Source organism: Polypterus senegalus, chromosome 4 (genome assembly GCF_016835505.1).
Source record: "Polypterus senegalus isolate Bchr_013 chromosome 4, ASM1683550v1, whole genome shotgun sequence".
In the NCBI taxonomy this organism is placed as follows: Eukaryota; Metazoa; Chordata; class Cladistia; order Polypteriformes; family Polypteridae; genus Polypterus; species Polypterus senegalus.
The window spans coordinates 51,234,185-51,259,202 of NC_053157.1; the positions used below are offsets into that span (position 1 = coordinate 51,234,185).

The window sequence follows — 25,018 nt, forward strand, 5'->3', positions numbered from 1 at the left end:
AATGTAATCTGTACCAGTCCAGAGTGCCATAACATGGCATGCCATGAAATGTACATTTAGTGTATGTTTTGGCACACCTAACATGATTTCAGAAGTATTTTTTATAAATTAGTGAAAACTGAGAGATAGTCCTGGTCTTGTCACTTGTGAAGTTTGCCTTGTAGTAGATGTATGTGTATGTATCTTACACAGAGGACATATGTGAATATGAGTCAGAAGGACATGTTTGAAAATATATTACTTATGCATATTTGCCAAGGTGTGCTGCTGTATATCATGAATATTAATGCTGTGTCCACAGTGTGGGTTTACTGTCAAATGATTTGGATTTCAAAACTCAAAAGTATTAATTATTACTGCTTTTTTTTTCAGCTACAAATGACATTTATTATTCTGAGATTAAAGACAATGGCAAAAAAGGTAAAATAATTCTGTACAGTTCATAAAAACATGAATGTGTTTATTTTTAAAAGAGATGTTTGAGAATGGAGACAAACCCTAGACTTGACGTAAATGTTTGCAGAATCCTAGGTTTGAGTTAAACAGGTTTTTGTGACACCAGCTTAGTGACAAAGACGTTAGCCATTAAACCGCAGTCTAACAGCATGACTCTTAGCCAGCCTGTGACGTAAAACTGCACTATTAATAATATCTGACTTAGCATACAGGAAGACGGCTAAGCCACAGAAAGACAGGACAGTTGATATAATTAAAGAGCTTGATTAAGAAGGAGGATTTTCCTGAAAAAAACAAGAACTGGTTAGAATAAGCGCCTGTAGTCATTAATAACCTGTGTTTAATATGGCTTGCCTAATTCATGCATATAGCATAGGTGGCATTAATCATCAATTAAAAAATAAACTACAAAGCTAGGAAATCAATTAGGAAAGATAATTACAAAATACCACAAGCATGATAACTAAGTAAGGATTCTAATGGGCTATAAGTATGTATCTTACCAACAGTGACTCCAAATGGCAACTCCCATAAAATGAGATGACATTGTGAAGAAATTGCAAAAGCAAATTGGTTAAAAAATATTAACCAATAAAAAAATGACTTAATAAAACATGTATTTAAAATACTCGATGTTCAAAATGTAAAATAGCACCAGAAGGAAACACAAGGAAAATGTTTTAAGCTCAAAAAAATTAAGATAGAAACTAAATTACTATTTTTCATTGAAGTTCTTGCTGCTGTGTTTTACAACTGATTTAAATCTTTTTTGGTAGATCTGATAGGATCGCATTATAATAATCTAGTCGGGTAAAAATTAGGGTTAGACCTTGTTTCCGAGTATTCTTCTAAATAAGACATATAGTCTTCATGTTTTTCAAGTTTTAGATCTGCTTCATCCAGACCTTCACCCTGCTGTTTTTACAAATCGTGTCTTGGTTATTCCTTCTTGTCACAATAATCTTCAGGTATTTGTATGCATACAACAAATGTAACTTGATGGAACAAATTAATTTATTATGCGAGTTATTTCTTCTGTAGTATATTAGTCACATCTGTTTTCTCTTATATTAAAAATTTAGTAACAGCCATTAAAAATATAAAGGTGTGAAATGTCCTCCCAGATTGGCTCAGTACAATCACGGAGAATAAAAGTATCTTTTATCAGAACAATTTTAAAAATAGAATAGCACAGTGGAGCAGTTTGTTCACATTGCTGCCTCATTACTTTGGCTGCTCTGTGTTTTCTCTCACATCCCAGACTCATGAGTTTGTTTAATTCATTGACAACTCTAAAATGGTTGCTGTACATTGGGCTTCTGTCTTACAGAGAGTTGCTTCCTACTTTGCCCCTTCAATACCAGGACATGTTCAGTTCTCTGTGAACAATAAACGTATTAAGCAGGTTTGAAATTAGATGGATTGATGGGAAAGTTGAGTAATAGTCAAGAAATCATATAACAGTTTTTTTTTTTTCCCAGATACTATTTATTCTACTGTTACCATGTAAGAAGTGTAAGTATGAAAACTTTTTATGTCCAGTTATAAGCTTGTAGGACATGAGTGCAAAATATATAACAAAGAAAATATGAAGTATGCCTAATGCTCTAATTTCTAATTTCATTACAATAAATTATAAATTTCAAGAAATTATTTAAAACATTTATACTTTTGACTGTCAGTAGTAATGCATAGTTTAAATAAGAACCTCATTTGTCCATCTGTTTTATCTTCTTCTTCTTCTTTCGGCTGCTCCCGTTAGGGGTTGCCACAGTGGATCCTCTTCTTCCATATCTTTCTGTCCTCTGCATCTTGCTCTGTTACACCCATCACCTGCATGTCCTCTCTCACCACATCCATAAACCTTCTCTTAGGCCTTCCTCTTTTCCTCTTCCCTGGCAGCTCTATCCTTAGCATCCTTCTCCCAATATACTTAGTATCTCTCCTCTGCACATGTCCAAACCACTGACTTTGTCTCCCAACCGTTCCTCTAGAGCTGACCCTCTAATAAACTCATTTCTAATCCTATCCATCCTCCTCAAACCCAATGCAAATCTTAGCATCTTTAACTGTGCTACCTCCAGCTCTGTCTCCTGCTTTCTGGTCAGTTCCACTGTCTCCAACTCACATGACATAGCTCGTCTCACTACCATCCTGTAGACCTTACCTTTCACTCTTGCTGATTTCTGTCTGTCACAAATCACTCCTGACACTCTTCTCCACCCATTTTACCCTGCCTGCACTCCCTTTTTCAGCTCTCTTCCACAATCCCCATTACTCTGTATTGTTGATCCCATGTACTTAAACTCATCCACCTTCGCTGAATCTACTCCCTGCGTCCTCACCATTTCACTGACCCCTCTCTCATTTATACACATGTATTCTGTCTTGTTCCTACTGACCTTCATTCCTGTCCTCTCTAGAGCATATCTCCACCTCTACAGGGTCTCCTCAGCCTGCTCCCTACTATCGCTACAGATCACAATGTCATCAGCAAACATCATAGTCCACGAGGACTCCTGTCTAATCTCATCTGTCAACCTGTCCATCACCATTGCAAATAAGAAAGGGCTCTTATTTGGGCCCTGATGTAATCTCACCTCCACCTTGAATGGATCCGTCACTCCTACCACAGACCTCACCACTGTGACGCTTTCCTCGTACATATCCTGTACCACTCTTACATACTTCTCTGCCACTCCCGACTTCCTCATACAATACCACAGCTCCTCTCGAGGCACCCTGTCATATGCTTTCTCCAGGTCCACAAAGATGCAATGCCACTCCTTCTGGCCTTATCTATACTTCTCCATCAACACCATCAAAGCAAACATCACATCTGTGGTGCTGTTTCTTGGCATGATACCATACTGCTGCTCACTAATCGTCACCTCACTTCTTAACCTAGCTTCCACTACTCTTTTCCATAACTTCATGCTGTGGCTCATCAAATTTTATCCCCCTGTAGTTACTACACCTCTGCACATCCCCCTTATTCTTAAATATTGGCACCAGTACACTTCTTCTCCACTCCTCAGGCATCCTCTAACTTTCCAAGATTCCATTAAACAATTTGGTTAAAAACTCTACTGACAACTCTCAAAGTACTTTTTTCATCTGCTCAACACACTCTCCTCGCTTGTGAGTACGTTTCCATCTTTATCCTTTATTACCCTAACCTGCTGCACATCTTTCCCAGCTCGGTCCCTCTGTCTAGCCAATCGGTACAGGTCCTTTTCTTCCTTCTTAGTGTCCAGCCTCTCATACAAGTCATCATACGCTTTTTCTTTACCCTTCTCCACCTCTCTCTTCACCTTGCGCCTTATCTCCTTGTACTCTTGTCTACTTTCTGCATCTCTCTGACTATCCCACTTCTTCTTTGCCATCCTCTTCCTCTGTATACTCTCCTGTACTTCCCCATTCCACCACCAGGTTTCCGTTTCCTCCTTCCTCTGTCCAGATGTCACACCAAGCACCCTTCTTGCTGTCACCCTTACTACATCTGTTGTAGTTTCCCAACTGTCTGGTAATTCTTTACTACCACCCAGTGCTTGTCTCACCTTCTCTTTAAACTCAACCTTGCAGCCTTCCTTTTTCAACTTCTACCGTTTGATTCTTGGCTCTGCCCTCACTTTCTTCCTCTTCTTGATCTCCAACGTCATCCTGCAGATCACCATCCTATGCTGCTTAACTACACTTTCCCCTGCCACCACTTTGCAGTCTTTCATCTCCTTCAGATTGACTCTTCTGCGTAGGATGTAATCTACCCGTGTGCATCTTCCTCCACTCTTGTACATCAACCTATGTTCCTCCCTCTTCTTAAAATACATATTCACCAGAGCCATGTCCATCATTTTGGCAATATCCACTATCATCTGACCTCCTTCATTCCTCTCCTTGACACCATACCTACCCATCACCTCCTCATCTCCTCTGCCCCCTTCACCAACATGTCCATTGAAATCTGTTCCAATCACCACTTCATCCAACTCACTCCAAAAATCTTCTTTCTCATCCATTGCACACCCAACTTGCAGGGCATATGCACTAACAACATTCATCATCACACCTCCAATTTCCAGCTTCATAATCATTACTCTGTCTGACACTCTTTTTACCTCCAAAACACTCTTGACATACTGTTCCTTCAGAATAACCCCTACCCCATTTCTCCTCCTATCCACACCATGATAGATCAATTTGCATCCACCTCCGATCCGCCTGGCCTTACTCCCCTTCCATTTAGTCTCACACACACAATATATCAACCTTCCTTCTCTCCATCATATCTGCTAACTCTCTCCCCTTACCAGTCATACTGCCAACATTCAAAATTCCTCCCCTCAGTTCCACTCTCTTTACTTTCCTCCCCTCCTCCTGCTTCCAGAAACGTCTCCATCTTCTTCTTCTCCTTCTTCTTCTTCTTTGGCTTCTTCAGCCAACAGTAGCCCAATTTACGTCAGCACCCTGTTGGCTAACAGTACTGGTGGCGGTCGTTGTTAACCCGGGGCTCGACCGATCTGGTATGGAAATTTGTATTGTTGTCCACATATTGATTTGGCAAAATTTTACACCGAATGCTCTTCCTGACATAACCCTCCCCATTTATCCCGGCTTGGAACCGGCACAAAGAAACACACTGGTTTGTATATCCCCTGTGGCTGGGTTTTGTCCATCTGTTTTATAATCTGTTTTTTTCATCATAGTATTACACCTTGTGATTTAATCCCAAGAATAAACTTTGAACTTAGTAACAATCCATTATATGACATTCACAAACATATACTCATTTAATCACACTAGAGCATTATAGAGGGTGGAATATGTTACTCATATGCAAGTACAGTATATAACAACAATGCATCAGTAAAGTGGTTATTTATCTCTGAAATGTGGCCTGCTAATATAACTTCCCTTTGCAATGCTCATAGATGGCTTAAGTGAGACATACAGTATTTCTCTTGATATTGCATGCTTCATTGTAAGACCAGGGGAACCTTCATATTCATATATAATTTTATCAGCATATCACTGGCTTCTAAAAAGCCATTCTTTGTTTTGATCTGATGTAGAGCCAACACACTTCGGATCACATCTGAGGCAAGAACACCACTTTTAATTGGACACATGCATGTGAAGATACAGCATAATTAAAAGTGCAAAATCAATAAGAACAGTAAAGTTGCAATGTTTAAAATATATACTTAAAAAAACAACATCAAAAACTACTATAGCGAACAATTTAAAGAAGTTATTCAAGAGACTATTTTAAACTTGAATAACAACTGCTTGCCTGATTTTTAAGAGATTCAAAAGACCCAATTTAAACTAAAACAAATCTGTCCAGATTTGCACTTGTGTATATGAAAGTTCCACATAAAAATCATAAAAATGACAAAGTATGTTGTGGGATTCAGTTTGGAGTTAAAATAAACAAAAACATCTTGACATAATTGGCAGACCCTATAGGAACAATTTACAACTCAAAGGTTGATCTTTGATAGCTTATGAGACTTAAAAGAGATTCTCATTTATGTTTCATTGAAGAATCAACGTTGTTGCAGATGTTTCTCTTAAAACTCCTTAGAAGAAATAGCTTTAGAGAAAAAGGAGAAGTGAGATACAACTAAGATGAAAAGAGTCAAAATTGAGAATGTAGTTTGAAAAGCATGGTATAATTTGTATTCTAGTTTTAATCTCTTTCAATATTTAATATTTTTTTTATATTATTAGACTTATGCCTTTATCCAAGTTGACTTACAATATTGAAGTTACCATTAGTTACTTTGGTTTTGTTTTTCCTTTTGAAGCACAGGCAGATGAAGAAATTTTCTTGTGGTCAGACAACCTCAGGGTTTAAAGTCTAAATTCTTAACCACTATGCTATACTGCCTGCTTTTTTTTCTAGTTGAAGCACATTAATATAAACTAGAGCAATTAATAGTATTATTCAGAAGCAATGACTACAGTTTTGTAATCATAGTAAAGTGTTCTATTACCACAAACAACTGTCCATTGATTACTGAGCACAAATTGCAAAAAAATGTCAAGAAAATACTTGGAAAATCTGCACTCTTTGTGTGACTTTGCTGAGATCTTTGCTGAAACAGATGAGAAGAAACTTATTGGAATTTCAAGGTGTTTTTTTTCTCAGGAGAAAAATCTGAGCAGCATGACAAAAAAAGAAAATGTATCCATTTTATTTCTTCCTGAGCTCATTGTTTACGAGAAACCAAACCATATTAAGGAGATCTTTTTTTTCGATTTTTCATTCCTGTGGATCCAGTGAGTTGTTTTATTAAAAGATACTGTAAATAGTTTAATGATTCCAGCATTTGATACAAGGGTTAGGTACAAATAAAAAATAAATGCAGGAAACTTTCTGAATTGTCCTGTCTAAACCTTTGAATTGCTCATGGCAGTTGGACCATGTCTGATAAAATACAGAAAAAGACATGGCAAAAAGAACAAATAATTCTTGAGCACTAATCTGAAAAGAAATGGCCTATTGGTCATGACAAGCATCAGATTAGTGCTTTTGACATTAGTTTTGCCCTTTGAACTGTCAGATTTTTTTGTTTTGAATTTCCCCTTGGGATTAATAAAGTATCTATCTATCTATCTATCTATCTATCTATCTATCTATCTATCTATCTATCTATCTATCTATCTATCTATCTATCTTTTGTTTGATTCCCTATAGTACTCTCCATCACTCTACTTCACATCTCCAAGATACTTGTTTCTAATAGATTGAATCAGAGAAATAAAACTTATCTCGTAAGTTAATGTCCTTGAAGAGTGGCGACTGTAATAATATCTTATATATAAAGAAGTTATAGAAATGTGTGTCTGTGTGTCTGGCGCAGAAGTGCAAGGCAGCCTGGAAGTGCGTGGCTACAGCATGACACTCAAAGAAAGTGACCCTGTCGCCAAAGTGAAACTGCCGACAAAAGAGAAACTTGCTTAGCCGCTAATACACAAGGGAGGCACAACTGATGCAATTGATTGATTGAAGTACCAGAATCCATGGTTTCTAGGACTCCGGGCTTTTTACAGTACTGGCTTACACAGCTAGTGTTATATTATAAACCATACACTTTCACAAAGTATTCCTAAAAAAATTCAGTCTTAACATAACAGCCAGAAACCTTGTAGCAACTGAGATTCACGCAACATTTCAAACATTCTCAGTACAAAATGTCACAGCAAAGCTTCAAATAAAACTGAAAATCGAATACTCAATGAGATATATGGGATTTTGTACTATGGAAAATAATGACAAAATAATTGATATAATTCAATCAGTTTACACAGGAAACAAACACAATGGCAGATACACCTCTAATACATTGGTGAGATTTAAATATTAAGTAAAGTTGTGTCCATACAATTTGGCAAAGTGTTATTGTAGTTACTGTAATAGTAATGAAACACTGAAGTGAAGCAATAAGCAATATAAGATTCAGTGAAAACTACAGTATTTCTTCATCTATGATAGGCGAAGTGGCAGATCTGAGGCTAAAGATCTTTGCTGGTATCTGGAAGGTTGCAGTTCAAATCCCATTCTTGCCAGAAGGGATCCTGTTCTGTTGGGTAAGACCCTTAACCTGAAAATTGCTCCAGGGGTACTGCACAATAGCTGACCCTGCACTCTGACCTCCAAAGGTCATGCGAAAGAACAATTTCCCCCTTGGGGATTAATAAATTAAATAATGGGGAGATGAAGGTGAATTTCACAGTAAACCCAATGCAGCTTATGGAGCTCAGAGCAAGGACAAAGATGACTTCAAAGTTAGACAACCAAAAAGAATGGAAATGGCTGCTGGGGAGCAACATTTGCCACAAAGAGGGATTGGTTTCCCGGAGGTATCTGAAAGAGGACAGAAGGTTGTTAAACTGTTGACATTCAAACACTGATAACTGGTCAGCTTTGATCGTGATCAAGTGGAATGCAGGAGGGACTGAATATTATTCAAGGACTTAGAACAGGTACAGTATGTGTCCAGTGACTACAGAGAGTAAAGGAGCCTCTCAAAAAGTAAAATGTAAAAAAGTAACAGATCTTCATTATTTATTCATTTAAAAATAAGCCAACATGTGGATGCCTAGAGTGAAAAATTAAATAGTTTTTTTTGTTAAATGAGGTTACATTTATTCATTTCAGAACATAATAATAAACAGATGATTGTTAGTTATTGCCTGATTTTAAAAACTGTATAATTTTAAGAGAGTGTACTTACTGTACTTTTTCACACAAATGCAGATGAGCAGTATAAAATAATGTCAACAATCTGAAAAAAAACAAGGATTTAGATTTGAGATTATTGGAAGAGTCCGATTCCTGTTTGAACATGACAGTGGCTAAGATCTTAAAATGAAAAATAAAGTGGTAATGAAATGTGTCTGTCCTTTTTCTCTTCTCCTCTTCTCTTTCTAGTTTCTCACAAGGTCATCAGCTGCAGGCTGGGATCTCAAGTAGCCACAGAAGAGACCATGTAATTGGAATTATGAATACCATTCATCATCTCCGCTTGTAACATCTGCAATCTTTTTGTACAGTATTGGGCTTGTTGATGGTCAACAAATTACAAAAATTCTGCAAAAACATTTAATGTAAACAGCTTATAAATATGTAAATGCACTATACTTTGTGAAATATTACTTTTTGCACTTTTTAAATTATATTTGTTAAAGACCAAATGTGCAGTACTCTAGTATGAAATGACTAATGTGTACCTTATTAATTAACAATAAAAAATAACAAATCTGAAAGTATCTCTGAGTGTTTGAGTGGAGCACATAAAATCCCAGCCGTTTAATTCTTCTTGAGGTCCATTTAAGCCCGGCTTATCTCAAAGGCCTTACGTCCACTGCAGCAGGATAGGCTCAGGCTCAGGGACCCTGTAAAAAAAGTAAATCAATCTGAAAAGAGAAAAAAAAAAGATGGATGGGCATTTCTAGCTGGGATTGATTCAGAATGGCAGGTAATTAAACTAAATAACCTGAATATAATTATGAAGGTAACTTTTGGACATGCTGCCTTCATTTGGATTCCCCGTGATAAACCTTTTTTGCTTTAAAAAGTTACAAAGTGTCTTTTGTTGCATATATTTTTTTTTTCAAAATAGACCTTCTTAACTTCCTTTTTCTGGTTTGAGATGTTCTGAAAAATAAAAACAAAAAAAAACTAATCATTGTCTCCTTTCAGTCTTTGGTGTCACTTGTTTTTGTAATATTTTATTTAAAAAACAAACAAACAAAACTGGCATTGTTATGGGGAGCAGAGACAATAAAGAACACAGGAGTCACTAGAATATATGGTATTGAAAAATATGCACATATCAGCCATAATTACAGCTCATGTAATAAACCTGTTTATACCTAATATATAAAGCTGAGTATGTGTTTGTTTGCCTGGTGTACAAATATACACCGTTGAGCCAATTTCTGGCAAATTTTGCATATCATTTGTACCAGACAAGACCAGAGGTTACATTTCACTCCAAAATGTAGCTTCACCTGTGCTTTATTAGGAAAGTACCCCTTGGAGGCATTTTTAGGACTTGTATTGTAATGAGGGTCTTAAGGACAAGTCACTGCATCCACAGCATAAAACAAAAACAGATTAGTAAGAAAAAGAAGAAGAAAAAATAGAACAATAATAATAATAATAATAATGAACACAATAATAATAATTAATTACATGTATGCACTTTTCTCACTACTCAAAGCACTATACATAGACAGGGGGGACCCACTTCAAACACCACCAGTGTGTAGCACCCATCAGAATGATGTGACAGCAGCCATTATTGTGCCAGTACGCTCACCACACATCAGCTATTATTTGGTGAAGAGGTGAGAGAGAGAGAGATTGCCAATTAGAAACAGGGGAAGATTAAGGGGCCAGAATAGACAAGGCCATGATGGGTAATTTAGCCTGGACATCGGGATCAACTCTTTACAAAGAACGCCTAGGGGTCTTTAATGACCACAAAGAGTCAGAACTTTGGTTTTACATCTCACTTGAAGGGTGATACCATATTTAGAGCACAGTACACAGTGTACCCAGCACTGCACTGGGGCATTGGGATCCACTCACAGGCCACAGGGTGCCTAGAAATTCATTAGTCACATTTACCTCCTCCTTGCAGATGCTTATCACAGTTTTATATAAAGTTAAAGGAAATACTGTATATTAGGTAGATAACTAGATCATTAGAATACAAATATATCATACAAATAAATTAAGATAAATGCATACTTAAGAAATATCAAATAAAATACATTGAAATGATGTTCTAAAATCTATATCAGAGTGTCCTTGTCTGAGATGGACAAAGCAGAACATAATTTATCAGCCTATGCCCACAAACTAACGCTCAGTGAGGAAGTATCTGGCACTGTTTGTGTGTGTTGTAATCCATTTGTAGATGTGGCAATGTCTAAAATTAAAAAGGGTGTGACTTGTGTTTTTTCCTTTTAAAAACCACTTGTTATTTATTTAAAAATGATTTCAGTTATTTATAAATCTAATTCCTACTTTATATGTCTAGATGGTCCAACCCAAAAACCTATCACTTTTTATAGTGAACAGAAACCAAAAGTCCATGAAATAAAGCAATAAGATCACAGACAAAACAGGCGAATACCAGAAAGTGTCTAAAGGGTGTCTAAAGTGTTCACCAGCCATGTTCCCTTTATGCACCTCAAAAGAGGATAGTGTGTCTAAAGAACTCAAACGCAAATAAAAGTGGCACTACATGTTGCGAAGGAGCCTTGCAAGACACAGTCACCTGCCTATCTGAGAAGGCAGTAGACATCTGAGACCCAACATCGGCATTATGCAAAGAGCAGCTTTGAAAAACAGCCAGGCATTTCTCACGCTCCCACATTTATCTTTGTATCTGCAATTTATTTTCTGCATTTCTAGAATCCAGAAGGACAGGGCAGCTGAAAATCATCTCCAATAGGAAATATGCTCAAAAATAACTACATGGTTGTAAATCTTCCTAAATATGTACACTCACTAGTCAGTATTCATGAGCTAGAATGCAAAAACCACCTACAGCATGTTGTTCCATGAGAGTGGTAATCTTCTTTGCCAAACATCCCAAGGTTTTATGTCCACAATGAATTCTTCTGTCCATTTCTTTACCCTTTGTATCTAAACTTACAATTCCCTTTGGGGTACCTTTAAGAGGAAAGTCATAACAGATGTAATGTCACAATAACCAATACTTTAGTACAAATTTGGTACCAAAGTTCTGAGAACATAACATTACTAGCTTTTTAACAATAACAGCAGTACCAAGGGACTCGGTATCGCACTCATGCGTGACTGCAAGTTGAAAAATTACTCTGGTAGGCTCAACAATACACAATAAAAACATTGGTAAAACTACATCTAAAAATGGCTCAGAGTGGGTATGCTATAGCACCACATCAACACATTTTGAAAAGAAAAACAGCAGAAGTCATTTTTGGAAAAGCTTTGTGTTCACGCAAGAGAATTTCAGTGTGTCAAAGCAGGAATCATAATTACTAATAACATTTTAAAAAAGCAAAACATGCATACAGATTTGAGCTATTGCCACTTTTATCCAATTATGAAATTAGTTCAGAACAGGTTTGTAAGTGCTTTGTGAGTGAAATAAAATTACTAATCAGATGAGGTGTCACTTAATTTGTATTGTTACGCATTTGTAAAAGGAGATGAAAAATTAAAAAGATTAATCGCTTTTTAATACAGTGTCCTACACAGTCCTGATATATGAAAAGGGGCTTCATGGTCATTTTCTAATGGCAATGGGCACTTCCACAAATGTCCATCAGTCCAAGCATCTGCCCATTTTCTATTCTGTTTCACAGTTATAAATTATTTATTGAGTACACATAACAACAGCCCAAGTAATTTTCTAATTCTGGATTTGCACACTTGCATAAAGCAATAACACATTCTGATCACTCACACAAGGAACCTTGAAAACAGCAAAACAGAGGTTGTTTAGCAAGTCAGGTCAGTTTGGGGAGCATGCACTGGTACAGTGTGTTGCTGCACCCACCACACGGCGGAACAACTTGGGATCCCGGTTGGCAAACCCTCAGGCAGACACGCAGTCCAATCCCACCCTCTGGAAATGACCCTCTATCTACCGCAGCTAGATGTTACGTGGGCGACCCCTTGGCCTGGTCCAGCCACTCGGGTCCCCAACAATGAGGATCTTATGAGCCGGATCACCCTTGTGGAAACGCGCCACATGGCCGTACTGCCATAACTAATGCTCCCTCACAATGCAGGTAATGTGCCTCATTCAGGACTCCATGAGCAACCGCTCATTCGACACAAAGTCAAACCAACGGTACCCAAGGATTTTCTGGAGAGACACAGTACTAAAGGAGTCCAGTCTTTGTCTCAGGTCACTAGATAGCATCCATGTCTCGCAACCATATACAGTTGTGCTTGAAAGTTTGTGAACCCTTTAAAATTTTCTATATTTCTGCATAAATATGACCTAAAACATCATCAGATTTTCACTCAAGTCCTAAAAGTAGATAAAGAGAAACCAGTTAAACAAATGAGACAAAAATATTATACTTGGTCATTTATTCATTGAGGAAAATGATCGAATATTACATATTTGTGAGTGGCAAAAGTATGTGAACCTTTGCTTTCAGTATCTGCTGTGACACCCCATTGCAGCAATAACTGCAACTAAACGTTTCCGGTAATTTTTGATCATTCCTGCACACCGGCTCGGAGGAATTTTAGCCCATTCCTCCGTACAGAACAGCTTCAACTCTGGGATGTTGGTGGGTTTCCTCACATGAACTGCTCGCTTCAATTCCTTCCACAACATTTCGATTGGATTAAGGTCAGGACTTTGACTTGGCCATTCCAAAACATTAACTTTATTCTTCTTTAACCATTCTTTGGTAGAACGACTTGTGTGCTTAGGGTCGTTGTCTTGCTGCATGACCCACCTTCTCTTGAGATTCAGTTCATGGACAGATGTCCTGACATTTTCCTTTAGAATTCTCTGATATAATTCAGAATTCATTGTTCCATCAATGAAGGCAAGCCGTCCTGGCCCAGATACAGCAAAACAGGCCCAAACCATGATACTACCACCACCATGTTTCACAGATGGGATAAGATTCTTATGCTGAAATACAGTGTTTTCCTTTCTCCAAACATAATGCTTTTCATTTAAAGTAAAAAGTTCTATTTTGGTCTCATCCATCCACAAAACATTCCTCCAATAGCCTTCTGGTATTTCCACGTTGATCTTTAGCAAACTGCAGACAAGCAGCAATTTTTTTTGGAGAGCAGTGGCTTTCTCCTTGCAACCCTGCCATACACACCATTGTTATTCAGTGTTCTCCTGATGGTGGACTCATGAACATTAGCCAATGTGAGAGAGGCTTTCAGTTGCTTAGAAGTTACCCCGGGGTCCTTTGTGACCTCACCGACTATTACACGCCTTGCTCTTGGAGTGATCTTTGTTGGTCGACCATTCCTGGCGAGGGTAACAATGGTCTTGAATTTCCTCCATTTGTACACAGTCTGTCTGACTGTGGATTTGTGGAGTCCAAACTCTTTTGAGATGGTTTTGTAACCTTTTCCAGTCTAATGAGCATCAACAACTCTTTTTGTGAGGTCCTCAGAAATCTCCTTTGTTCGTGCCATGATACACTTCCACAAACATGTGTTGTGAAGAGCAGACTTTGATAGATCCTGTTCTTTAAATAACACAGGGTGCCCACTCACACCTGATTGTCATCCCATTGATTGAAAACACCTGACTCTAATTTCACCTTCAAACTAACTGTTAATATATAATACAAAATATGTAATACATACTTTTGCCACTCACAAATATGTAATATTCAATCATTTTCCTTAATAAATAAATGACCAAGTATAATATTATTGTCTCATTTGTTTAACGGGTTTCTCTTTTTCTACTTTTAGGACTTGAGTGAAAATCCGATGATGTTTTAGGTCATATTTATGCAGAAATATAGAAAATTCTAAAGGGTTCACAAACTTTCAAGCACAACTGTAGCAAGACAGGAAGCACCAGGACTCTAAAGATGTGGACCTTCGTCCTTTTGCATAGATATTTTAACTGTTTAACAGGAGTTCTTAAATAAAGGGTTAATGTAAAACTGACAAGTCTGGTTTCACACAGGAAGCTTTAAAGCTAGGATGAATGTAAAAAAAGGAGGGACATATTTAGAAAATTAAAACACCATGAGTTTCAGACCTTTGAAATTTCAATTAATTTGACTCATCTGTTAAGTATCACTATTTAGTAATGTTTTAAAATCAGCTAATAATGCAAATATAAATGTTACAACAGCAAATGTTACAAATCTAACAGATTGGTTCACTGACAACCCAGACTTTAACAGCATGTTGTTAAAAATAAACAGTTTGTTTAAATGGAAATCAGTCATTCAACAATATACATATGATGCTGTTTGAATTTTTATACTTAGCATGGTTTTATGCAGTATTTTTTATTCACTCGACAGAAAATGCTGGAGAAAATATTTGGAATGTGCACAGTCTCAGATAAACCAGCTCATTCATGACACATCGTTCTTTATAACTTCTGTGCTGACATCTCCCCAATATACTGTAGCAAACCTCGACTCCTGGGGGATTCCCAGATCAACCACACATTCAAACTCAAACCTGCATTTTATTTTGATATTTATGAATTCCAGTCTTGTTTCTTTACATGATAGTTGAGCAACAACTTGATGTATATTTTACCATTATAAGGCTGTTGTTACTGTTAGTATTTATATATTTAATACTAGCTATCCCCTGTGCCTCCACCCATGTAGTGAAACAAGACAAACTTTAAAAATTAATAAAATCTTTTAAAAATGCAGTAATTTGTATTGAGAACAATTTATAATGATAGCGTTCATATCCAAGGGTCTCTTGATATATAATATTTTTTGTTTTTGCTTTCAGGGGTGAGAATGTAGCTGTGATCTCTTTGCCAAAAATGTACAGTATAAAGTTGGCAAGGTACACTCCAAAGTCAAATGTTCCCACTGTATCTGATCGTGTTCAGTTCTGATATTAGAGCATCCCCTGCATGGAGGAGAAAAGCACACAGCTGTGATCTCTTTCTCAAAAATGTCAAATGTTATTGATGATAATCTCTGCTGAACAAACAAGTATCGCAAACTAAGTGGAGATATGGTATGCTCCAATAAGTGGCGAGAGGTAGACCGACACGAATGGAGGCTTTCGTGTAAGTGAGGACAGCCCCGCTCGGCTCCCTACTCCTGAGGTCCCACCTCCTACTCCCCTCGGCCCGCAGCCTGTCTCTCGAAATAAATCGGTGCCGCAACCGAACCATTAATACTTACCACGATGACCGAATGTTCAAGCAAATTATAGAAAAAAACCCAATCTAAAGCCGTTACATAGTTCCTTTGTGAAAAGCGGACAGAGATACAGACAGAAAGATTTTATATTTATAGAGATTATATTTCAGAAAAAGGCACAAGATTGTTCACTTTAATAAGTGAGGTACGTTAATAAAAAGTAATTGAATCAGATTTCCGTTTTATCAAAATCTAATGAGTATTGTCAAATTTCACTGCTATTAATATCCGAATATAAAAATTCTGGCACTGTAACCATCCTATAACAGAGTGCTGCCCCCCTGCTTTTTTTCACCAAATGTTAAAAAGTACTAGCTTCTGATTTTTTAGGTTGAGCATTTTACATTGACCATTGTGGTTTCAAAATATTACTTCCTGTCCATGCAATAAAAAGAAAATCGAGTCTACTGTAATGCAGAGACCCAACAGCAGCTTTTGGCAGCTAAGATTGTTTGAAATATTTGCTCTTGATGAAGGAAAATGGATGTATTAATTATTTTTATGACAGCAGTGCTTTTCAGGATCTGTGAAGGTTTGCAAAGGTTTATTCTACATTCTAATGCACATTCATATGTATCCAAATGTATGCAGCTTTGCAGAGTCTACTGAATATAATGGGATAATGTGATATTGACATGCACTCATTATATCTACTGTATGGTGAATTTTATGCAGAAATGAAGAGTAAATGACTGGCTATCTATATGCTCTTCTAAATCTATATTTCAATAGAATCTATCCCTCTCAGTTTATTTTCATTTTAACTGAGATTATATTATGTTTTAATATTTTATTGTATGCTAGTAATCTAATTTACATCTGATACAGATTCAAGACTTATCAGAAATAATGCTGAATACCAAGCAGATTCATATGCTTCTTTAAACATTTTCAAAAGTAAATATTATATTTTGGGCATGTATGCTTATGTTCCATATACAGTATGTGGTTATTTGAAAGCCTTTGAACTTAGAAAATGGTGCTTTGATTGACTTTATTAATTTAGGAGAAGAGAACAGAACAGAAGAGCTTCCTCATGTTGACAAAATGGTTGGGTTCTTGCTAAATTTACATTTGTCTCCATTTTTGTTATGCAGACTTAATTCCAGTCATCACTCCGAGCTTAGGATGAGATTGAAAATTTTGATGACGATCTATTATATTACACAACAGTCTTATCTTACAAAACCTTATTCTTGATGCTTCTTTTTCTTCTTTTGGCTGCTCCCATTGTGGGTTGCCACAGCAGATCATCTTCTTCCATATCTTCCTGTCCTCTGTATCTTGTTCTGTCACATCCATCACCTGCATGTTCTCTCTCACCACATCCATAAACCTTCTCTTAGGCTTTCCTCTTTTCCTCTTCCCTGGCAGCTCTATTCTTAACATCCTTCTCACAATATACCCAGCATCTCTCCTCTGCACATGTCCAAACCAATGCATTCTCGCCTCTCTGACTTTGTCTCCCAACTATCCAACTTGAGCTGACCCTCTAATGTACTCATTTCTAATCCTATCCATCCTTCTCAAACTCAATACAAATCTTAGTATTTTTAACTCTGCCACCTCCAGCCCTGTCTCCTGCTTTCTGGTCAGTGCCACCTTCTCCAACCCATATAACATAGCTGCTAGAAGAACCAAATAAATGTCTCGGCTTTATTGAATTAATTTTCTATTTCACTCATGTTTCTTTTTTGTAGTCTCTAGCAGGTGTCTTTAAACGTTTTCATCTGAGGACCCAAATACGAAAATTGATTCCATACTGAGAGCCATCCATCCATTTCCCAAGCCCACTTTAAAACCAAGTAGAGTTTTATTACCAAAATTACAGCAGAGTCATACTTAGAGGAATAAAAAACATTATTTTATTTCAAGCATTTCTCTAAAATGAATATTAGTAATGTTTAGTACAGCTGACAGAAATACATTTGCAGAGTCATTTCATCATATCTGGCTCGAGGATATGATGATTTGTGACAGGACAATATAATGGTCACTTATGGTGCCAGATAAAGAATAAAGTAGGCAAAAAAACTAATCAATGCAATTCATTTATTAAATAACGTTTCATAAAAAGTAGCATTTTTAAAATGAGTTCCACCCTTATCAGATATTTTTAAAAGAGTTAGCAAATACTTGAGCATATCTCAGTTTTCATTTAACAGTTTAATAAACTTAGTAATAAAGTAGCTGACCTCTTACTTAAAATGCATGCACTATTTGTATTTTATACAGGATAAATCTTGCTGAGCAGTCCAGCTTGAAATGTTTAATACTACAGACTAACATTTTGCTGAATGTTGCCAGCTGGTCTTTTGAACGTTTCTTCTGTTCTTACAGTTCTCAATGGTCCAAACATGTCCTTCACATGACCAGCAGATTGACAATTCTCCAACCACTTTAAAGGATTCTCCTTCACTGAGACATGATAAACTTAATAAAATATTTTCTTTGCTTCCCTGTTGTAGAATTAGATTCCATAACAGCACACGCACAGTGAACCATCAACTAAATGTCCATGGCCACTGAAACTAAATTTAGCATACAACACTGCCATGACACTTTATATACCCGCACTCTATTCAGTCAGCCTTCATAACGCCCAGACAATCAGCACACCTTTAATCACTTCAACATTTCAAACTAGCGTCACAGTTCCCTCACCTCAAAAGCTTGTTTGTGCCTTTCAGTCACATCTCCATCTTTTATAGTTGCATTCGCATACAATGCATGAAGCACCTATTGCGATGTCTGTTTGTCTGTCTGCAGGAAACAATTCGGCTCCCTCGTGGACAATTTTTATTAAATGTGGCACACTTATTTTACAAGGAAATTTGTAGAAACAGTTCAATTTTCAATGTGATATCTTGAACAGATCACACTGCACACAATTTTCAATTTGTAAGATCTCCCATTGGAAAGCATTGATGAATCGTCTATCTTAAAATGAAGAAATGTTCCGTGCGACCTTAAGTATGAATTAGTTAATTGTTTCAGTTTTGCCTTGAGAGCGGTTACACCAACTTGTTTATTTTCCTCTTTTTCACCTCCAATAAACGCTACTGACAGTAAGCAGGTCTTCACGACAAATTAATCAAAAAACTGCAGCCTGCATGTGCAGAGCAGAAAGCCGTTCTCAATGTTGGCTGCTTGCGTGAGTGGGACAGCTGTCCTCTTATCAGCATGTCCATAGCGACACTTGCAGAAACCGCTGCATGCATCTTCCTCCTCCTCAAGCTGTAATTAGTAAAAGGTAAGGTAAATGATCTTACTAACTGGAAAAATATAAAATGCAAGCAAGGAAAACAAAGAGTTATTTATATACAGTATGAATGAAATACCCTGTAGTTTGTAAGACACTGTGCACTGAACAAATAAACGTTTAGTCAATACTATTTACCTTACACTAAACCAAGGTCATTATCTGCACATTATCATGATTCATTATTTCACTGGGGGCGGCATGTAGTTTGCATGTTCTCCTCGTGTCTGTGTGGGTTTCCTCCGGGTGCTCCGGTATCCTTCCACAGTCCAAAGTCATGCAGGTTAGGTGCATTGGCGATTCTAAATTCTCCCTAGTGTGTACTTGGTGTGTGTATGTGTACCCTGCGGTGGGCTGGCACCCTGCCTGGGATTTGTTCCTGCCTTGCACCTTGTGCTGGCTGGGATTTGCTCCAGCAGACCCCTGTGGCCCTGTGTTAGGATATAGCGGGTTGGATAATGACTGACTGACTATTTCACTGTCACTATAATTTACAAGGGTGGCCAGTCATCTCAGTTTAATTGTTTCACTGGATGTGACAGGAGAGATGGTGTCTTAGAGAATATTTATTTAGTATATTCATGCCATAGAAATGCAGGCTCTCGATGATGAATCAACAGCGGTATTTTGCATACTACTAAAATAAATGCTGTGCTAAATGAAGGGTTTGGACGGATTTAGCTAGCTCATGTGATGACTCAAACATTAAACATTTAAATTTTGTTTATAAGAGTTATTTATAAATGTATTGAAATCACTTTAGTTTTTTGGTTTGTTTTTTTTTTGTCAGGCACTTCCTGACTCACTGTTACAAGGAAACATTCCTACATATTATATAACATTTAACTCGTTTTAATTTCTAAATATTCAAGATTTGGAGCTTTTTGGGGTTCTCCCTTATTTTTGGTTTTCTATACCCCAAAAAACTACATTTTTTGCTATTTGGTCATTATGGACCATATGTTTTGTAAGAAAGTACGTTTTTCTGATAAAGAGTACACCAACAGGTGTCTTTAGTAAAACTGAACAGAAGGACTTGAAGTTGTGGATGCCGCATCAATGAACTCCAGGGGTTTCACAAAACCATTTTTTATGAATATGATATTATTTTTAATTTCTGATCCTTTACTAGGGTTCAAGGCCCCTATGGACCTCTATCAAATTGTGAAAAATGATAAATTAATATTTACACTTTAAACATTGATGCAACTTTCTTGTTTTTTATGTACTTCTACCTCATGAAGTAAATCATTAAATTTCTTATGACCACCTCGAATTAGTGCAGCCTACGCTAATTCAGACTTTTTATTTTCAGTAGAATGTCTCACCTGAATCTTACCTCACCTACTATAATACAATGGAGGAGCAATGTCCTATTGTATTTAAAATTAATTCCTGCTTAACTAAAAAAAAAAAATGTTTCTTTGGAAGTAAATTCATGCATGCGGTTTTAATTTATCATGCTCAACAACTGTAATATCTCTGTTCAAGTGATAACTTCATATTACATAATTCTGTTTCTTTAAACTATTGATCTGGTCTGACCTGAGTTTGAGGTAAAGCTATTGGTCTTATGGATCTGTAACGTGTGCTTTGTACTGTGTAGAGCAAATTGATTAGTGTTAAATCAGCACTGTAGACATAAAATCTCACACTTTTTTAGTTATGTACATAAGACTTATGAAACATACATTCTCAGACAACAGCTAGGCATAGGATTTAAGCCTAAAAGGCTGCACATGAGGCATAAGTTTTTAATTGGTGCATGATCATGTTGTGGATTTATGTTTATTTGTGTGGGGTTTTTTTGTTGTTTTTGTTCACTTTGTATCATCATTTTCATATTTTTATGTTATTTTTTGTCGATTTGATTTATTAATAGTTAAATATGTACTGCCTCTCTCAGAATGCATGTGTTCCTTGAGCTTTCTGGGTGGGACCACCCTGCTGGGTACCCCTTCTGGCTTTATATTCCAGCCAGAGACAGGGTACAGCAGCCAAGCATTTTGTTCTATGGTGTCATGAGTATTATTATTTGTCATTGGATTTTCTGCTTTATTTTAGTCTCTTGTTCTGTGTTAAGGATTCTGTTTTCTGGATTATGTATTGGGACTTTGTAATATAGGGTTGCCTTTTAGGCAATTTCATTTTGCCTTTTTATTGTAAGTATAAGTATTGAATCAAGATTTTGATGAATCTCAATGTTTTCGAGTTCGAAAATACTATTTTTGGAATTACATTTGTGTGTGCGTGTGTGTGTGTGTGAATGTAAACACAATAACTTGAGTACACTTTCATTTAGGTCATTCAAATTTTGCATATAAGTATTAGGTACAAAATGTAGATTTCTATCAACTTTTGTGCTCTTTCCGCTAACCGGAAGTGGTACTTTTTATTCATGCAGTTGCAGAGTCTGATTTATTCAACTTTACTTTTATAACAATTGTTCTATATATTATTGATTTGATTTGTTGTTGATGGTTCTTCAAAGTACATAATATAAAACTATAATCATTGTCTTGCAGTTTACTCCTCAAATATCCATCCCCATATCTGAGTATATGAGAAAGTCTAAGGGAGACCACTCCCGATGTTTTGTCTGTGGACATTGGTTTTCATTTTTCTGTTTTTTTCTTGATTTGTTTATAAAAACAAATCTTGTGTACCTCACACGCTCGCACTTCCTCTTTCAATCACATCACCAAAGCCAAATTGACCAATCACACCAGAGGCAAACTGACCAATCACATTGCTCAGAAGGACTGGACATACAGATCTTAATGTTTTATTTTATAGTAGATGTTATATTTTAAACACCCTACTAGTGTAAAAATCAACCTGCTTCCATAGGTTTGTAAACTTCCTTTATGCTGGTAATTCCACAGTTTTTGGGATGCAATTTACACTGCATAATGAAGCTGTTTTGTCTTATGTCCTTGAGCCTGAACAACTATTCTAAATGAGACCAGTGAAGTCTAGTACTTTCTACTACTTTCTTTTCTCTCTCTTTTTTCATTTTGTATAAAAAGTATTACTTATATCACTACACTGAGATCTTTCCATTGCATCTTCTACTGCACAGATATCTCCACCTACAACAGAAACGCTCAGTAAAGTTACTGCAGATGACATTTAAGGCAGGAACTTCTACAGTGTATGCTCAGTTCTCAGCCAGTAAAGTGGACCATCGCACCAATGATCTCTTAAGATGCACCCTCTTACTGAGCCAGAAAAACAAGAAACCTTCATGGCCATTACGTCATCAACTAAATAACTTTGCATTTTCAGATCATGACCTATGACCCTAAACATGTTTGGACATAGTTTGATGTTATTTGGTTACTGTGAACTCTGCAGTTTGAACATAGTCAGTTACTTGCACTTTCTAACAAGTTACCTTGAAAATGTAATGAAGTAGTATTGCTACTACATAAAAATATTTTTAAAGAGTAAACATATTTAAATTTTAAAATACTTCAAAAAGTACAATTCCTTATATAATCTGGACAAGTACACTAATAAAAAAATGTAATTAGTTACCTTCCATTAATGTAGACGTGTACCCAATGTCGCGTATCACCAGGGACCTGACTAGCCGGGACGGCAGCTAGATGGGAGAACCAGGTTAGAGAGAGTTTTAGAGCTTTATCTCCCCCAGGATGCTTTAGGGCAGCTCGCCTGGGTTGCTGTGGCTCCATGGATTCCCACAGGGCATGCTGGGAGATGGAGTTTGCTGCAGCCCTGTTGGGTTCTTTGGATGCTGCCAGGGGACCTGGGCAAAGGCTGATTCACCCACTCTCTGCTGCTTTCAGTTCATTCTCCAAATATCATATTCATACCAAACACACCTATATCATTTTAAGATTTGGAAAAGTGTGTTTAACAAGTCAATAAAGTATGATAGTTGTTTATGGGTATAGAAGCCTTAAAGATTTTAATTTCGTATTTCTTTATAGGCCAACATAAAGCTCCTGACACTGTCATTGAAAAGAGAGGGAATACTGCTGTGCTGCCATCTAATTTTACATTTGAGCCATTTGCAAGAGGTGGAAAGCTAAATATTATATGGCTAAAAAATGATTATGTGGTAAAGAATGCAGAAATTGTGTTAAACTGTTCAGCAAACACGAGAACATGCAACAAAAACAAGGACAACCGATTTCAGTTAATAGGAAATGTCTTTGACAAAAATGGCTCAGTGCTGCTAAAAGATCTGCAGTTATCAGACACAGGGACATATTACTACCGCATGGAGTTTCCTGAGGACAAATCAAAATCCTTCACATTCATGGAACCAACCAACCTAACAGTTCAAGGTAAAGCATTATCTTTTTTATTTATGAGAAATGACAAGAATGATTTAGAACTGTAAAGGACCTGAATGAAGACTTCATTCCAAATATGCTTCCTTTAAATATTCTGCTTTTGTTCCCACTCTTGTTTTTTTAACGTATTTACTGGAGCAAGACATTTTGGTTTAATAATCTGCTGAAAGAGTAGATTAACACTGATAGCAGACAGGGAAGGACAACACTAAAATAGCAGTTGGATTATTAGGAACATACCCTGTATTTATCTGTTGCCAATATATCTATCAAAGATAACTAACTTGTTCATTTTGTGATTTTTTTTGTGACTTTAAAAAAAATTCAACTTTTTCAAATCTGCAAACTCCAAATGAGGGATTCCTGCAGTACTGAACACAAAACAAAAACCTGACTCAGGTGGGACAGCAGTTCATCACAGGGCCCATTCACTTACAAAGTAAGCCAGTTTAGAATTGTCAGTTTAACTACAACGAGCACCACTACAATGAGATAAGGGAGGAAAATTAGAAAACTTAACATAAACCTTCGCAGACATGGAGAAACTCTACATAGAGACAAGATCATGAGGCAGCAGCGCTAACCACTGCACCACATTGGTTTAGGACAAAATGCAATGGCCTGTTTGGTCATAAATCATTCCCACTTCTGCTTACCTAACCATTTACAGCTGAACCAGTTGTGGATGCTGGCCCGGACACACACAGACGGACATCGTTGTTGCACCCAACACACTGTTTATTTACAACTATTATTTACAGTTTTTATGTGCACGACACACCCCAGTGCCTCCAGCACCGATTCCCCCAATGTCCAGGCCACACAGTTCCACTGCCTTTCTCCTGGCCGCCTCTAGTCCTCCCTCCAGCTCCGTCCTCTTCCACCCGACTTCTGCCGATGACTCGAGGGAGGCGGCCCCTTACATAAGAACCCGGATGGGTTCCAGCTGCTTCCCGGCATTCCTCCTTAGCCACGCCCCAGTGTGGCAGAAGTGCCGGCTGTGCATCTGGAAGCCGTCCGGGTGTCCCCTGTCATCTTCCCCCCAGCACTTCCTGGTGTGGCGGAAGTGCTGGGCTCCTGGGATATTCAGGCACTGGTGGCCACCGTCCCTACAGGGCTGGGCTTCCAAGCCCTTTACCCGAGGCCCCCAACATAACCAGGATGGACGCCCCCTTGCGGTCTGGAGGAGGTACAAGCCCTCCTCCGGTCTTCCTGGGCGTCCCGGCTGGGGACCACACAGTTTAAGTTTTCAGTAGTTTGTTTGTCTCTAAATAGAAAATAAAATTGCATATTCGCATATACACACATCTGTTTTTCCATTATTATTATAACACCAGTAACGATGCATGAATGCACTTGACTTGAGCATTCCTAGTTTTCATCCTCTTTCTCTGCACATTTAACATTCATTTGCTCAGAGGTTGATGCACTTGCTGCTTCCCGAGCAGATCTTCTTTTCTCCACCCTAGCGACCCGCTTCTTTTCTTCTTTCGTCGGCATCTTTTCCCATTTAAACTGATTAAGTTCCTGTTTGTGTTGCAATTACTTAGTATGTTTT

General features: G+C 37.3%; 1 protein-coding gene across 1 annotated transcript in view; it reads left to right on the plus strand.

The window, feature by feature from the left end:
• Positions 1–9,540, plus strand: part of LOC120527330 (sialoadhesin-like) — a 45,602-nt gene extending 36,062 nt beyond the window's left edge. The window contains exons 7-9 of the mRNA XM_039750610.1: positions 373–420; positions 1,938–1,971; positions 8,897–9,540. Of these exons, the coding sequence (XP_039606544.1) occupies positions 373–420; positions 1,938–1,966 (77 nt within the window). The 3' untranslated portion in view covers positions 1,967–1,971; positions 8,897–9,540. The remainder of the gene's footprint in view (positions 1–372; positions 421–1,937; positions 1,972–8,896) is intronic.
• Positions 9,541–25,018: the final 15,478 nt, after the last annotated feature.